Source organism: Raphanus sativus, chromosome 7 (assembly GCF_000801105.2).
Source record: "Raphanus sativus cultivar WK10039 chromosome 7, ASM80110v3, whole genome shotgun sequence".
Classification (NCBI taxonomy): domain Eukaryota; kingdom Viridiplantae; phylum Streptophyta; class Magnoliopsida; order Brassicales; family Brassicaceae; genus Raphanus; species Raphanus sativus.
In genome coordinates, this window is record NC_079517.1 from 8,836,108 (window position 1) to 8,854,397 (window position 18,290).

The following is an 18,290-nucleotide window of genomic DNA, read 5'->3' on the forward strand; positions in this document are numbered from 1 at the left end:
CTATTCCTATAAAGAAGGAGGGCGGGAGGATGGGGGATGCTAAGCCTCCATATTCTAATTATTTACAAACCAAAACAATTGAGTCGTCAATAATAGCTTCGTTCTACTTTTTTCCTTTGGTATTTTGTTGCATGCTGCAAAATGTATGCGTATTTACAGGGGACTTAATGCAAGAAATCAATGAATTCACAAAACCTAGATAACTTGTCCAACTTCGTTCAAATAATATATATATATATATATATGAAAAGAAGAATCAAGACCCAAGAGTTTTCCTGTGACTTGAATTCTCATTTTCACTACCTATGCTGAAGCTGTAGCTACTTCTCTCTTTTTTTGTGCTCTTGATGGTTGGATGCTTAGGGTTCTTGAGGACTGACCCGACGTGTTCTCTAAAGGTCGCAATGTTAGAGTCTTTCCCTCTGTGGATTTCACCTGCTTTGAGATGTCTTCTGGATTCTTCCGCTCTTCAGCTCCGGGTGGCCCCTCCTGACCTTCCGTCGTCGCAGCAGATAGAAGCTTCATGGTTTCGTCTCGGGTAAATCAGCTCTGCCTAGTCTTCTCCTAGTTCAATAATAGTATTAGGAAGTGCTTGTAAGGAACTTTTGTTGATGCTTGTAGCAATGCTTGTAGATTAAAGTGTTGTTCTTGTTGATGGATGCTCTGATCTTAGATTGATACTTGGGTTTTTCTTTATATATTTTTCAGTCCTTTGTATCAGATTAGCTCTGATCAGTTTGAGCTCTGATCAGTTTGAGAGCAAAAGAGATCGCAAGTCCTTTGTAATCAGACTTTCATTAAGAAGTTAATGATAGTTACAATTTTTTTTTAAAAAAAAGAAGAATATTGGCAGGATTGACATCACGCCGTCACCGTGAACTATTGGGACATGAGCTAGACGTCGAGGTATGATAAAGTTTCGGCATCTCCAATAGCACCTTGATAATAATAGATGCATTCGATGACTGTGCACTAAGCCTTGGATTTATTATCCGGAATCTGGATTCGATCCGCGATCCGTTCCGGATCCGCTTAGAACATAAGACACCTGAAGCATCTGAATTTGGAATCAGATAGTAAAATTTAGGATCCGTCAAAACCAACTCCTAATCCAAATATTTTGATTTTTTAGATCCAAATATCTTGATCCGGATTTTTAAAATATATTGAATTTTTAATTTTATTAATAACTATAGTGGATATATTAATATTTTATATAATATTATTTTTATAATATTATATTTTAATTTGTAATATTATACACATATATATATTTACAAATCTTGTATAAATATTTAATTTATGTATTAATTTTAGAATTTTAGTATTTTTTTAAAAAAAAAAATTAATTATTTTTACGAATCCAGATCTAAATATAGATATATGCGGATAGTATGATATATATGTATCCGGACCGAATATCCACAAACCACAAATTGAAATCTAGTTATTAAGTCTACGGATCCGACGAATCCAGATCTGGATCCAGAAAAAGGAATGTAAGGTTACGCAAATATATACTCATTTGTTATCTCGTCGAAGATGTGTAAAGCTCCGACCGTCCACAGCTAGCGGGTGTGGATGATCCATTAGCCGTGGACAGTCGGAGCGTTACAAGTGGTATCAGAGCTGATTAGCCGTCTCGGTTCTGATTTGAGAAGCGTCTTGATACCTGTCGTGAGGCGGAACGAGGACGTTGCATTTTTTGAAAGTGGATGAATTATAACATCCCGAGTTGTGATATATGAAAATACTTAAGATAATTGATTTGGCTATTTATGTCACCAAAGTTGATTTATATTTTCCGTCACACATTCGTTTAGAACTCTAGAGTTAAACATGTTTGGGCTGGAGTACTAAAATGATGAGTGGTCTATCGAGAAGTGATTCGCGATACCGTGCGAATGTGGCCAAAGCACGAGAAAATGTCGGATGGTGATTGCAGGGTTAGTAAATAATGATTTCAAGTTTTTGAAAAATTAACGGACAAATCGTTAGAACGGGATGAATCCACGGACCGAGAGAACATGTGTGGATGGTCCATTATCCATGGGCAGTCAGGAAGTTACAAAACCACTTATTATTACGTATAAGAATGGTCTGTTCAATCATATAAAAGTGACATACAATATATGAAAATATATTTTCCATAGCGCTTGTTCTCCTATTATAAAGTAGAGCACTCTCTGTTACTTACATTGATTACATTTTTAAAAAACACCAAACATACGTTTGTTTATCGCAATATCCTTGGACTTAATGATACTTTGTAAACAAGTTTGTGCAGCGCCCTGTTTATACTTCATACAACAACCTTTGCTGCTGCCCCGGTTATAATGCTCATTATGCAAGGCCCCTTCCCTTTGCACGCTGGTGGAACTGCCGCGGCTTCAGCGACTTTGATGGAAATTGGAAATTATGTCAAGACTATGATGGTGACAATGAGAATCAATGGAATGGTTTTCATTGCAGAAGCTGGTCAAGATTCCAAAAATAAAAACAAGATGGCTTTTAAAGTTTGTAAAATCAACTGTGTTTTTTCATGTTGTTTCAAGTCCTTTAAATAAGAAATTAGAGTCAATAGTTCATATAAAACATGAAAAATGTAAGGAACTTATTCCTATAAATAAGGAGAGCATATGCTAATTCTATTTTTATTCACCAAACAAACAATTGACTTGTTCAATATCTATTCATTCTATTGTTAGCTTTGCTCGAAGTCGGAAATGATGTCAGGGATATGATTATTGCAATGAGAGTCAATGAAATGATCTTCGTGTCTAGTGAATTAGAAATTACTTTAGTTTGTAGAAATGAACTTTGCTTTATTTATATTTATTTTAGGTCTTTAAATAGGAACTTGAAATTTAATGGTTCATACAAAACATTGAAATATGGAAAAGGGATGGTAAGCCTTCGAAAACTAATGGTGCGTTTGGTTAGTGGCTAGAATAAAGTGCTGAATTGTTTGCCACATCTCTTGAAGTTATTAATTTTAACATTTGTTGAGTTTAACTAAATGAATTTTTATTTTTTCCGGTTGTATAATTGATTATCAATTCTATTAAAATATGAACATAACCTATTATATATGTTTAAGTATGTATTTCATTTCTTTAATATACTATTTTATCGAATTAAATTAATATTAAATATAAATATAATTATCAAAAAACTCAAATATAAAAATTAAAACAAAAAATATATATGTTCTTTGGAATGGAGAATCAGAATCTAGTATGAACTTGTTTTGCAGACCAAACGTATATATATGGACATCTACAAAAGGATAGACATGGACACGGTTATTCATTCAGTCTCCAAGAGAAGGATCAAGACTAGAGAGTTATTCCTTGTTACTTGCATTCACATTGCACTGTATCTTTAAGACAATTTCTCTAGTTACTTTTCGGACACGTTACTGATTAGAGATTTAATTTAGATAATTTATGATATTCTGTTGCAACATAATTAGCCATCATGAAAACATATAGTAAACGATAAAGAAATAGAAATAGATAGATAATACTAGTTCAAGCGTCGTAAACAACATAAGGCTGCAGAAGAGAAGACAGACAAACAAAACAAACAAGGTATAGTTAGTTTGCATGGTTCAACATCTTCATCCAATGAATTAATATGTGAGTTGCCTTCATCAATTTCAAACCCGGATACAGATGTACCCGACACATGTTGTTGACCTAAAGCTCTCAAACCTTGAAGTTCTAATCCATAACATTTCGTTTAAGACAATACTGGCAGGCTTGACTTCACGGAACTATTATTGGGACATGAGCATAGACTACAGGTATGACAACGTTTCGGCATCTCTATGGCTCTTGAATCTTGATGATGATAGTCTTAGATACAATCGATGACTGTGTGAATCTCTCAAAGGAGAAATAGGGTTAAAGGTTACGAGAAAAATATTTGTTTGTCAACTCATGATTGATGTTCTTTCTATATTTTTTATCGTATCAATTTTTAATAAATAAATAAAATACTATTTTATCTTTTTTTTTTACAAATTGTTATCAATCATTCTCGTTTTTAGTTTAATCTGGACATAAATATCTAAATTACAAAACAAAACAAAAAAAATCTCTTAATTCTCAATGCAACATTCAAAGAAATTATAATCAATAGTTCCTACAAAACATGAAAAATATAAGTTGGGAATTTATTCATATATAAAGTAGGTGAGGATATGCTAATTCTATTTTTATTCAGAAAACAAACAATGGACTTGTTCAATATCTTGATTCTGTTTTCGTTTTTTTTTTGTCATCTAAAGATTATATTATTTGTATACTGATGAGCAATCGTATACAAATAAACCGACAAAGAATACTTTCATTATGGAGCCAAAAACCGAAATCTTTATAGAACCATCTACAAGATAACTAATATAAAAAAGATGAACAGTAAAACTTAAAAATAAGTCATTCTATTGTTAGTTCTTGGTTTTGTTGCATAATGTTATATGTATCTTCTTCTTCTTTTTTGCTAAAGTTATATATATCTTGAACGTGATTGGTTGTAACACAAATGTACTTAGAAAAAGGCACACTGTAATATCATATGTTTGTTAAATCAATGATTGTCACACAAGCAAAAGACTCAAAGCGACCTAATGTTTGGGCTTGGATGACCTAGTTTTGGCAAACTCAACCAAGTCTTTGAAAAGCATATCCTCTGCTTTCTTGGTTTCGCTATTCATAGAGAGGTTCCTGGTCTGTCCAACAAGACCATCGTAAGAGGAATCAGAGCCGCTACTCGAGTGGTGATGATGCTCAAAGAACTGCTGCCTCTGGTTGTGCCTTGAAGGCGGAGGTGGAAGATTCCTGATAACCTCAGTATCCCATGGTGCAGGAGGAGGTTGCACAGGAGATTTTCTTAGCGGAGAAGACGACGCAGCAGCAGCAGCAGCAGTAGGAGGAGCAGGATGAGGAGGAGAAGGCTGCTGCTGCTTTACTCCCTGTGAGGAGCCTTGAGGTTTATAGACATCACCACTAAGGAAATCCACCATACTCGACTCAGTAGTACAATGTACTGGAGGTGGTGGTGGTGGAGGAAGAATAGGGCTGGAATCTCTTTTAGACCTTGTAAAGAAGTGAATAGATGGTTTTAAAAAACAAAATGTTGATCTCTCAAAATAGGAATACTACTCTTACCTGTGAGATAGCTGAGCAAAATCATCATCTGATTCATCGTCTTCATCATCATCATGATTGATGCTGACTAGCTGAGCTGTAGGAGGAGAAGGAGGAGTTGTTGTGCTGCTTTCATTTAAAGGAACAGAGGCGATATCGTCGTGACGCTGAAGAACACGCTGCAAGTTATCGTTCAATGCCAATCCCTGGCATAGAAGCTCCTCGTCTCTGAAGAAAAGAAAAACGAATAACCATCTCATGAAAATGAGAGGTAACATTCATGAAACAAGAAGAAGAAGAAAACTCACGTTGTGGTGTTGACAAGAGTCATAACACGTTTTTGATAAGTACGACATTGCTCAACTAAATCAACTATAAGCTCTTCTTTCAATCCCTACAACAACAACAGTTAGTTCCCACACAAACTATCAGTTCCCTTGTAAGACACATAGCTATAAGCAAAACTCTTACATCAGGATTAGCGGGATCAAGTGCTCCGAGAATGTCCATCAAAACATCAACAGATCCCTCAGCACTCTGAATCTCTTCCATACTTACCAAAAAAACAAAAAAAAATCTAAAATAAACAAAACTTTCACCATAACAAACCAAACCAAACCATTAGAAGGTAGAAGAGAGTAGTTACCTGAAGCTAGAAGCATCATCTCCTTGCAATGACGCCTCAATAGCAGCATCTTCATCTAATGGAATGGGCTGAGTCTGAGGTGGAGTAAAGAAGGACATACTACTTTCCGTTCGTGGTGGAAACTCAATTCCAGCAGACTAATTAAAATTAAGTTTAAACACCATTGTCACAGCTAGTGAAATAAAAAAGACACATTGATCTCTCTCAAGTAAACCATACCCTGAGTTCATTATACGCACTGTAGTACTGTGGATATTGACCATCACGTCCACCAAAAGCTTCTTGCCACGTATCTAACAAACTTAGTATCTTCTCCCTCACATTCAAATCCGGCTACAACAATTGTTATAAACGTAAAAGGTAAGCCAAGTTTCCATAAATAGAACGGAGAGATGCAAAGTGAGAGGGCTAAAACCTTTTTCTTCACTATTTTGACCATATCAGTCAAAACATTACGGTCTATGATAAGCTTACACACGTTCTCCCCACAGTTCTTACTTAAAGTCTCCAACGCCTGCCATCCATCTTACAATGAGTTTTCAACAGAGACATGAAACCAAGCCAAAAGCATTGAATGAATCAAAAGTATATTACACTCACATAAAGAGCAAGAATCTGGACTTTAGAGTTTCTACTTCCTAACCGCTTCTTGAGCACCTTCACTGCTTCTTTCGCTTGACTTTACTCATTGAACAAAAAAAGTAAAAAAAGTTACATAAGAGAAACTGAAACAAGCCTAGTATGGTTTTGTTTTACCTTACCTAGGGTTCATGTTGATGATATCACATAGTTCAATGTTAATAGCCCAGTCAGGACCAATCAACATATCGTTTGTAGCTCTCTCTGCACATGCAGCCGCTTCATTCGCCATCTTTATAATCTCTGCCCAATCAAAAGCTCTAAACTTTTCTACATAAGTACAACAGATCAAAGACACACACCACAATCACTTTAGTCCAGAGCTATAACAAAACCAAACATAGCACTGAATCAAAGCAAAGAACTTTTCTTTTTTACCTTGTTAAGACCAGAGAACCAGAAGAAGAGTGGAACGAGAGAAGATTTGTTAATGTTGGCTCAGGATTCGGAAAGAGATGAAACAATTTGAAGAGGGGATTTGAAGGGGGAAAGTTTTCAACTTTTTTGTTTCTCGGACACGGCAAGGATTATTCTTTAGATCGAGTCAAGGCAAGGTCAGGGCTTTGGCCGTTCTAGAATCAACTGCAGACTTTTCTTCTTCTATTTTAGATGCACGAAAAAGGCAAACTTGTGATTTGGGTTTTTGTCTTTGCCTTTCGCTATTAATGTCACAGTCGGTGACATTTAGACCGATGATTTGGGTTTTTGTCTTTGCCTTTCGCTATTAATGTCACAGTCGGTGACATTTAGACCGAGTCACCGTCAACTGTTATTACACGATATTATTAAATACTTCGTGTAATGCTTCTTTCTTCTGGTCTTTTCTACATAAACCAAAAAATAATATTCTCTCTTAAATTAAAATCTGATATATTTGTACATATATTAAATTGAATATTTATTTATTTATATATTTTCTGGTTTTTTTTTTAATTTATTTCTAATAAGTTATACCACCTGCATCTTTAAACTAAAATTTATATTTTAATTAATTCATTAATTAGAATTAAAACATTAAAAATTATATTAATCTGTTTTTTGATAAAATTATATAAATCTAAAATATCAAATTTTTAAATACGGAGGGAGTACTAACCTAAAGAAAATGTTAGTAATAGTCGTTGACTTGTATTCCGAGGAATCCCAAAACCGCTGTTACATAAGGGCGTTTCCCAAACGCAAGAAAACAAACAAAAAAGCGGAAAACGCGTTTGGATGAAGAATAGACTCCATAAACGACAGACGAATCACACACACACGTCTAGAAAGAAGGACCTACCAGTACCAATCACCAAACACAGAAAGACTGACTCCACTCTTGTTGAAGTTTAAGCCAAGGCAAATATGATTGGCACTTGATTTAGTTTTAGGCCAAAAGCAGCAAAAACATAAAAATAAATTTGATATTTATTGATGAGCATTGGTATGTAAACTTTTATAGGTTTATGTTAGCAAACGCTGGAGTATCTATCTACATATATAAAATATCATCAGCATAGGTTCTATAGATACATGACATAAGGCTTACAAAGAAAAGAGAACTACAAGAAGCGGAAGAAAGGGATAGAATCTTGGGCTGTACATTGAAGATGCACATGTCCTATACTTCCATCTTCACCATTCCTGGACTCCAGTTGGATGAATCAGTAATCTTGTACAACCAAATGAAGAACTTTTCGTTTTAGTCTCGTGCATGTACACTCCGGAGGAAAGATAAGCATCCACTCTTTTCATCCCTGTATCAAAACCCCCACAATTCAAACATTTAAACTCCAAAAGTTCCAGAGATACGAATCAGGAAACAGAGAGAGAGACAGTTAGGCATCATGAATCTAGTTGCCCTTGCAATCAATCTAAAGTGTTATACACAGCACATGTGCAACATAAAACCCACCACCAACACAGCTAGATTGACCCTTTCTAGGACCCATTAACTTCTCTCATTACCTTTGAACAGGAAAAGATTGATCCAAAACTTTCAAGCAAAATCTCGTGCAACCAACACAGCTACATTGACCCTTTCTAGGACATCAACTTCAAACCCACCAAAAAGCGGATCAAATTCACAATATATTTACAAGAATCACGTGACGGAGACAGAAGAGTATCACAAACAGTTCGTCCGCATCAATACAGACACTAACAAAGCATTTATATGATCAAAACATCTTACGCCAAATCGTATTTCAGTGTTCTGTCTGTATCAATCTTCAACATCTATGTAGTCTAGAACTAACTAAGCATTTATATGATCAAATATATATATACATATATATATATATATATATATATATATATAGAATGAAACATTTAACATCCCAGAGTTTATGGATTACCTTAAACTGCTTCGGCTTCGATCGCTGTTGCTCCTGCTGCTACTACCACCACTACTCTTTGAGCTCCTACTGTTGATCCTCGACACACCTCTCTGACTCCTACTCGATTCTGACTTCCACCAATCTTTATCCTCCGAAACCCAAGAGCCTCTACTCGTCACAGAAGCATCATCCTCATCCTTCTTCTTCTTCGTCCTTTTCTTAGCACCCAAGCTAACAGGAAACCCTAATTTCAGAAGAAACCCACTACTGTTCACATCTCCGTTTCGAACCGGATCGACCCATTTATCACTCTTCACCTTCCTCATAGCTTTACTACTCGGCTTCTTGGCCTTTCTCTGAGGCATTTCGTCGAACACTTTCCGATCTTTCTCTTCCTCTGTGTTAACCTCGACGAGATCCTTCAAGGAGAGCTCGTAGCACGACTCGGGCATCTTGCTGACCATCTCCATAAGCTCTCGCTGGCCACGAGCGATGGCTTGAGCCTTTGAAACGGGGGAGAGAGTGTGGTAATTGGTTTGAACGTGAGAAGGAGGACTCTTCGGTGGACTGTTCTTCCACAGAGGAGGCGAATAGACGCCGGAATCTGGATGATCATCGAACGTTCTGGGGAATATCAAATGGGTATTGAACGATTTCGATGAAGGACCAAACATTGCTTTGATCTTTGCTTTGGAAGCTAACACCACAGACAAATAAAAATGCGATTTTTAGTCTTTGTTCACAAAGAAGCTACAACAAATCACATCAAAGTATGTAATAATTTATACTAGATTTTGATCCGCGCTTTGGAAGCGCGGAATATTATGATGAAAAATTTTCATTAATAACTTAACAAATATTTTGGTAATTTTTAAAGAGTGTATTTAAAATATTTTTGCATTTAAATCAGTGTTTTAAATCCAACCTGATTGTGATTATACCGGTTAATCCGAAGATCTGACAGTTCAATTTAGATTTTAAAGATATTCATATTAAAAAAGTCACAAAAATCCGAGACTAACCGATTGAACTGATGGATGACCGATATGTAATCTGATTTGATTTAAATTGTAATAGTTTCATAATTTGTAATCTTATAGTCCAAATTTTAAAGTTCATTATTTTGCAATTTATGAATTATGACGTTTCTACAAAATTTTAAAGAGAAAATGATAGATATAAAATAACAAAAATTAATAACTAAGATTAATTACTAAAAATATTAGTTATTTTATAAAATATATTGTTTGGAAACATTGATAGTAGTATAAAAATATATTGTTTGGAGACATTGATAGTAGTATAAAGAAATAAGTATATAGTTTGGAAACATGAATAGTAGTATAAAGAAAGGAATATTAGTGATTTAATGTAGGTTTAACTATAAAGTATAAAGTATATTTAATTTAAAAACTTACAAAATAAATGTTAGGTCCAACAGAATGTTTATGTTTTAATAAGATAGATATTTATTTCTGTGATTTTATAGGACAGACCAATATATTGGAAATTAATATAAAATGGAAATCTTTTTGGGGTTTTTTTGGCAACATTTTTGGGGGTTTAGTTAGGGTATTGTTGTCATTTGGTTTAATATAGATCAGTAATTAAAGATAAAGGGGGTGATTGGTTGAGTTGTATTTCTCTATTTTAGCTTTATTTATTTTTAAAGCATTAAATTTTATTAATCATGTTGTAATTTTATTTCTGAAAGTTAAACTTTAGAACAAATTTTTATTAATTTTTACCAATTATGTTTTAGTTTTACGTTTAAAGGTACAGCAAAAAAACTAAAACAATTTTTTTCCTATGAATTTTAGACAAAAACCCTAAATCTTTGTTTTATATGATGTACAAACTGAAAAATGAATAAAACTATCTATAATATCAAATAAATTAGATAATCATAGCAAAAACATCTATAAATATTTTAATTTAGTTATGTGTGTTTTAAAGATTGTTGAAATATTTTAAATAGCAAAAATATTATTTACATATCACATCTTAAATAACATAAACTTTGATAATTCATAAAAAATCGTTAATATTTATTATTTTAATTGATAAAATAATTATTTTATATATGCATCACATATTTTATTTTGAAATATCTACAACATATAGTTTACAGTTACAACAAATCTAATTACACCAAAAATCTCTACATAAAAATCTCTAGTAACAACTCTACAAGTACAACCAACTTACTTACAACTAAATTTTTACAGTTATAGTCGAACGAATCATCACCAAAAATTATTATTCCGTTTCATAATATAGTTTTAGGTTTTAGCTAAAACCACAAAGAATAAGAATTTGGTTATTTTCTTAAAAACTTAAAAATATCATGTAATACATAGATTATATATAGATTATATATAGATTATATATAAATAAGAGTACTCTATAAATAAACCAATGATAAAAATTATATAATCTTTTTTGAAAACAAAAAAAATTATATAATTGAAAAAGAGTTCTAGAAGGAAAACAAATCTAGAAGAAAAGGGTCTTGGTTACTTACTTAAGTAGAGGTGATAGAAAAATAAGCCAAACCCGTGAAGGCTGCAAAGATGTTTGGTGACTTATGGAGACGTTACTCATTACACAGATGGGGTCCCTTCTAAATTTATATAATTTGATTGGTCAAACTATATCAACAAATATTAGAAATAACTTTAAAATGTGAAAATTATTTATATTTTAAAATAACAATATAAATAAATGTAATTACATTATGAAATGAAAAGAGAATAAAAAAAGCGTGCATCTGATAAAGATTAAGATACTTATGAATTGTATAGAATATCTGAACTAACTTTAGAGCATCTCCAACCCATAACACTGTTTTGGTATCAAAATTACATTATTTTAGTGTAGCTTTAACACTAAAAAATTTAACTCCAACTATAATACTAAATTTAACACTAAAAATAATTTTGTAATATTATATATAAGTTATGTTTTTATTTGTTATTTATTTATCTATGTTAAATAAATAGTATTTTAGTGAGATGAATAGTATTTTAGTGTGGTGAATAGTATCACACCAAATTTGGTGTGAAATTATAGTGGTTCACTAAAATAGTGTAGTTTTTAGTGTTGTGTTAGAGAAATTTTTTTACGTAAAAATCACATTAAAATAGTGTTTTGGAGTTAGGTTAGAGATGGTCCTATTATGTTAATTGCGGTTGCTTAGTGCGATGAAATCATGAAGATTTATCATGAGAAATGAAAAAGGCTATTGCAATGCAACAATCGAAACTTCCTTTAGGCAAATTTTGCTTAATCTGCCGTAGCTTTTTGACTATTATGAGTATAGAGACGTTTAGTGCGTAAGGGATACGCCAGATTCATAAGTCTTTTGAACGTGTCTACTAAGGCATAAGCGTGTCCAATGGTTTCTTTTATCTTTCCTAATTCCATAACGTATCCATCGTGACGACGACAAACATTTTCTTATTTCATTAGTTGTTTCTAATTCCATACAATAAAGTCACATTTTTGTTAACAAAAGGTTCGGCACTTAAATGCGAGTTAAATAACTCTCTAAATGATACTTATAAAATATAGTAGGAAGTTTTTTTTGTTTCGTAATCATAGAAATTTTTTTGTGTATTGACCAAACCTATGAATAAAGAATTTACATAAACGAGAAATAAAACAAAACTAATGAAACTTTCAATTTCTATCCTTCAAGAGAAAAACGTTCAATTAGTGTACTACGATTACGCCAAGGAAAAAAAATAACTAAACGATATATGTGTTCTGTTCCAAAGAAAACAAACAATATACTTCTTCTATTTTTTAATATACGATGTTTTGACTGAATGCACAAAAAAATTAAGAAATTTACATTTTTCTAAAAAATAATCTTAAAAATATAGTTTTAAAATTATTTAACCAATTATAAAAAACTGTAAAATTTTATTAGTCACACAGTTAACTTTAAAATCTCAAAACATATTATATTTTGAAACAACATAACTTTCTAAAATATCATATGACTTCGAAACGGAGAAAATAGTTATTTAGGTAATTTTCCAAAAGAGTAGCTATGTCATCGATGACCTCATGATTATGATCATGATCGTTGTGAATTAAAATCGGATTAGCAATTTCGACAACCACGTGTAACCATATAAAAATAGCGAATAATTGATAACAGACGTCCCTTCTCAAAAAACTATAATGTCAACGTGTATTTATTGATGAGTATTTGCGCTCTAGAGCGACAAATTCATTTGTTTTTTCTTTCTCTAAATACGACAAATTGTTTACTACTCTCCAATTTTTTTTTTCCAACTGAAAAAAATTATTAAAAGCGATAAATGCCCAAAGGACACAAGGGCAGCTAACAAACACACAAAAACTTGGGTCCGAAAGCCCAAACCTCAAAACCCGGAAACCACTTGCAACGCGTCTAGACACGCGTCAAAGAAGAGGGACATGCGTCACAACTCTTCTTCAATCGGCACCGCTTCGACTTCGCCGGAGACACGCCGAAAAACTCGTATCGCCGGAAACACACCAGACGACGCACCGAGCTCTCAAAGCCAAAGATCACCACTACAGAAAAGGAAAACCCGACGAACATCGAATCCCACCGAATCACGCTCAAACCAAATTGAGACTTGACGCCGGAGAAAGCTTCTGAGTTACAACAGAGCTGAATTGGAGAACCTCCCGTCTCCACCATCTTCCCAACAGAGAACTCACCTCCATCGAATGTAATGAAGGTATAAGGATCCCGTCAGCCACAATCTCTACTACCAACATGCATCACACCAAAAGCCGGCCGCCTTCACCAAAAAAAGATGATGATGACGCCAGAAAAAACAAAGCCAGACGACCACCGAAGAAACAGACGCGTCGCCGGAATCAAAGACAGCTACACCGTGTTGGAGAAACCACCGTGCACCGCGAGCAGTCGGGGAAGGAACCACCGCGATTTTGCTTTCTTTCTCTCAAGAACCTAAAGAGAAGAGAGAGCAAATCTACCATTCCTTCTTTTTTTTACTACTCTCCAATTATTCAACTAGTCATATATTCATGGACGTTTATTATAAATAAACAAAAGAACTTTTATTCATGTTAGGCTTTATTAATATTATAAAGCACAGAAATCACACAAATAATAAAGAGATTATGCAATCCTATAGTTTTCGTTTTATCATCGTGATATCGTATTACTACCGAAAGGACTTGAAGGGACCCCATTTATGTTATGAGTAATGTCTCTATACTTCACCAGATATCTTTGCAGCCTTCACGGGTTTAGCTTTTTTTTTTCTATCACCTCTACTTAAGTAAGTAACCAAGACCCTTTTCTTCTAGATTTGTTTTCCTTCTAGAACTCTTTTTCAATTATATATTTTTTTCTCAAAAGATTATATTTAAACTAAACATACATGTAATATTGAGGGCTGATGTGCTCACAATGACGACGACAATTCTAGGGGCTAGTGTCGAGTTGGAAGCTTTTAATTGCGGGAAACAGATACATGCTCGGATTCTGATCAGTGGTGTTGAATATTACTCTGTAACGAATAGTTCTTGTAGTTAGTTTTTCTTTTTAATTAACCAGTGTCCGGCATCAACCGACAATTTTGTGGATCCTGGCGATGTTTTATAGCTGGTTTGTATGCAAAGTGCAGTGATTTTGAGAATGGCTAGTAATATGGTGGATCACATTGGAGAACTTTGGGGCTAGCAATTTTGAGAAGTGGGTGTTCCTGAGAGAGATAGAAGAAGCTTATTTTCGCCAGAAATCTCGCATCAACTGGTTACTTGAAGGTGACCAGAACACCACCTACTTCTTCCGCATCTTTCAGACGAGAACGAGTTACAACTCAATCAGATCATTTCTCCTTCCAACTGGAAATATCATCTCTGATCCGCTTCTGATGAGTGCCCACGCTATCGCACATTTCCAAAACATCCTTGGTCCTGCAGTACTGCCTCCACAGTCTCTACCTACTCCAGCAGAATGGATAACTGAGCTAATCAACTTCTCTCCGAATCCTGCTCAGTTGCAGCAGTTGATCTCTGTCCCTTCTGCAGAGGAAGTCACAAAGCTGCTCTTCAAGCTCAATCCCAACAAGGCTTCGGGGCCTGATGGGTTAACGTCTGCTTTCTTCAAAGCTTCCTGGGGATTTCTTAGCCACGAGTTCCTCGACTCAGTTGCTCATTTTTTCAGATCCTCGTTCATGCCAGCGGCCACCAACTCCATTATTTTGTCGCTGGTCCTTAAGCATCCAGGCGCGTCCTCGATCTCTCAATACCGGCCGATAAGCTGCCTCAACACTCTCTACAAAGTTGTTGCTCGCTTGTTAGTTCGGAGACTTAAGCCCATTATGCTTGACTTGATTGTCCCTAATCAAACATCATTTGTAAAAAATAGACTCTTAATTGAAAAGACCATTCTGGCGGAAGAATTAGTCAACGGTTACCATAGGAGAACGGGGGCAAAAAAAATTACCATTAAAGTTGATATTGCGAAGGCTTTTGACACGCTATCATGGGAGTTCCTCTTCAACTGCTTGGAAGGTCTGCAGATCCCGCAACAGCTCCTCTCCTGGCTCCGAGCATGCATCTGTACACCGAGCTACATGATAGGTTATAATGGGACGGTTCAAGGGTACTTCAAAGGTAAAAGAGGATTAAGGCAGGGTGACCCGTTGTCTCCTTACCTCTTTGTCATTGCAATGAACGTCCTCTCTCTTATGCTGAACAAAGCTGCTGCTGAGATGAGAATCCAGTACCACTCGAGGTGTAGCTCTTCCCGCCTTACTCATCTTTGCTTCGCTGATGATCTACTCATCTTCATAGATGGATCAATAGACTCTGTTCAGAATGTTTTGCAAGTTTTGGATGAATTTGAGCGGAGGTCGGGTCTGGCGGTGAGTAGACAGAAATCTTCCTTCTTCTCATCGGGCCTGCCGCAACAAGAAATTGACACCATCAAAGCTTCAACTGGTATGCCTAATGGGATTCTGCCAGTTTGGTACCTGGGAGTTCCTCTTTGCACCAAGAAGCTCAGCCTTGCCAACTGCGAAGTTCTGATACAACAAATCAGGGTGAAGTTTAACTCTTGGAGCGTCAAGACTCTCTCGTTTGCGGGCCGTCTGCTCCTCATTAAAACAGTAATTGCAGGGATAACTAACTTCTGGTGTGCTTCCTTCTTACTCCCTAAAGCTTGCATCAACAAAATCAACTCTCTTTGTGGACACTTTCTCTGGAAAGGGAACACGGAAGGACATCACTCGGCCAAAGTCTCCTGGGAAACTGTAACAAAGCCAAAAGAATGTGGAGGGTTAGGAATTAAGGACTTGGGGTTGTGGAATAAAGCTTCGTGTTTAAAACTTATCTGGATGCTGTTTTTTCAGGCGGGTTCTGTTTGGGTTGCGTGGTACATTAATGAGGTACTGGATGGCTCTCTCTCTAATTTCTGGACAGTGAGGCCTCACAGGAACAACTCGTGGCTTGCTAATAAGCTTATCAAGCTTAGAGGTGAAGTCTACGGCTGGATAAAAGTGCGTGTGGGTAATGGTTTGAATTGTAGATTCTGGACTGACAACTGGACACCCTTTGGATCGCTGGAGGCTCATCTCCTAACGGGTCTCGGCTCTCGCCAAGGGATCCCTGCAACTGCGTCTGTAGCTGACTTATACTCTGAAGGAAATTGGCATCTTCCTCCAGCAAGAACAGATAAGCATCTTGCTCTTCACGTCTTCCTTACTACTCTTTCTCTCTCGGAATCTCCGGATACCTATGAATGGGCTATTGATGACATGATTAGTTCGAAATATCAGACTGCTCATATTTATCAAAAGCTTAGAGGTGAAGAAGCAACAATACCTTGGGCAAAAGCGGTTTGGTCCTCTAGAGGGATCCCTAAACATAACTTCCTCACTTGGCTCTTCACACTGAATCGGAGCCCTACACGCGATAGACTTCTACAATGGGGTCTCCCGGTGGATGCGACATGTCTCCTTTGTAGTTCCTGCCCTGAATCGCGTGATCATCTTTTTTATGAATGCGCTTTTACTTGGTCAATCTGGGATTCGATAGCAAGGAGATGCACGATAACTCCTACTCATGATTGGAATCAAACTCTTGTTCAGATGCAGTCTCTGGCAGGGAACAAACACTCGAGAAGAATCACCTTGTTGGCTTGGCAAGCGGTCATATATTGGATTTGGCAGGAGAGAAATAAAAGGCTTCACTCTAACCAATCCCGCACAGCAGACTCTCTCATCACTCTTGTTTGTAGACAAATCAAGGAGCGATTGCTTAGCTTCAGGATTGGCTCCCCGGCTTTGTCTTCTCGTCTCCTCCAACTTTGGCTCTCCAACGATCATCTAACTAGGAATGGAACATAGTTTCTATCGTTCCTCTCTTTCCTTTTTGGGCTTAATGGGTTCTGATCTTAAACTATGGGTTCTCTTATTGGGTTGTATGCTTATTAATGGCTTGGGCCGGTTAACTATAGCTTAGGCTTGTAAACTTTTTTCTTTCTCTTTTGCAATTTAAATATGAATGCCTTTTTCAAAAAAAAAAAAAAATTTGGGGGTAGCTGTTGACATTATTGTTGTTAGCACATTGCTTGACATGTACACCACGTGTGGTAAGCCTAATCGTAGCTTGCAAACTTTTTGGTGAGGTGAAAACCTATGACACTATCTTACTGAACTCTATGATCAAGGTATATATATATCAACTGTGGAAGAGTTTAAGACGCAAAATGGGTGTTCGAGAGATTTTTTTTTCCCAAAAGAGCTTGGTTTCTTGGAACTTAGGTCTAACCTTTCCAGCAATACTGCTTTCCAGTGTCATTAATGCGTGTGCAGCATTTAGTCTCTCAAACTTGGTGAGCAGGTTTTTGCGAGAGCAACTTTTGTTGATCTTGACTCTGATCAAATAGTATCACCCTCTCTCATTGATCTCTACTGCAAATGTAGATCTGGGGAGCATGGCAGAAGAATGTTTGACACAATGGTAAAAGTACCATGTCATTTAATGATATCATGTTATGCTATGGTCGTAGATTTGAAGCGATGGAGTTGTTCAAGAAAATGAAAGTTGCTTGTATAAGACCCATTTGGATCACCTTTACTGTTGTTTAGTGGAAGATGGAAGAAGATTGGTTGAGGCAATGAAGCTGGTTTATAGATTTTGTTCCAGACAGGGAGCACTTTTCGTGTATGGTCCAGGTTCCAGTTGGGCTGTTAGTTGAATACTCGATTTGAGTGTGAATAATACTAATAGAAGAAAAACAGTCAAGGTCCAGTCAGAAGATTGTTGGGTAAATTTAAGCTAAACTTCTTTGTCACATTTCTTTTCTGGCCCATAGAGTAATTATTTGCTCCCGAGTCCTGGTCCTTTTTTTCTGCATCTGACTTATCACACGATGGACTACATGATCCGTACATTTGAAGAAAGTGCCCAAACACAAACCTCAAGATCAATATTCACTATGGTTTTGTTGTCCAATTAAAAATAGTAAATGTTGACTTCGAAGACTCAGGGTTG

The 18,290-nt window shown here is 35.7% G+C and overlaps 2 protein-coding genes across 3 annotated transcripts; both read right to left on the reverse strand.

Moving 5' to 3' along the window:
* Window positions 1–4,533: 4,533 nt before the first annotated feature.
* LOC108814426 (TOM1-like protein 4) lies at window positions 4,534–7,065 on the reverse strand. Of its 2 annotated transcripts, XM_018586995.2 has the most exons (10): window positions 6,817–7,065; window positions 6,561–6,708; window positions 6,400–6,478; window positions 6,215–6,313; window positions 6,019–6,132; window positions 5,800–5,936; window positions 5,625–5,706; window positions 5,462–5,547; window positions 5,175–5,381; window positions 4,534–5,102 (listed from the first exon to the last, which is right to left on the reverse strand). In XM_018586995.2, the coding sequence occupies exons 2-10, from the start codon at window positions 6,668–6,670 to the stop codon at window positions 4,631–4,633; spliced, it is 1,386 nt and encodes a 461-aa protein (XP_018442497.1). In that variant the 5' UTR covers window positions 6,671–6,708; window positions 6,817–7,065; the 3' UTR covers window positions 4,534–4,630. The 2 variants fall into 2 exon arrangements, with proteins under 2 accessions (XP_018442497.1, XP_018442499.1); XM_018586997.2 differs by lacking the exon at window positions 6,817–7,065 and having other exon boundaries at window positions 6,556–6,695.
* A 758-nt stretch (window positions 7,066–7,823) lies between these two features.
* Window positions 7,824–9,525, reverse strand: LOC108814847 (uncharacterized). The gene is made up of 2 exons (XM_018587477.2): window positions 8,775–9,525; window positions 7,824–8,174 (listed from the first exon to the last, which is right to left on the reverse strand). The coding sequence occupies exons 1-2, from the start codon at window positions 9,428–9,430 to the stop codon at window positions 8,120–8,122; spliced, it is 711 nt and encodes a 236-aa protein (XP_018442979.1). The 5' UTR covers window positions 9,431–9,525; the 3' UTR covers window positions 7,824–8,119.
* Window positions 9,526–18,290: the final 8,765 nt, after the last annotated feature.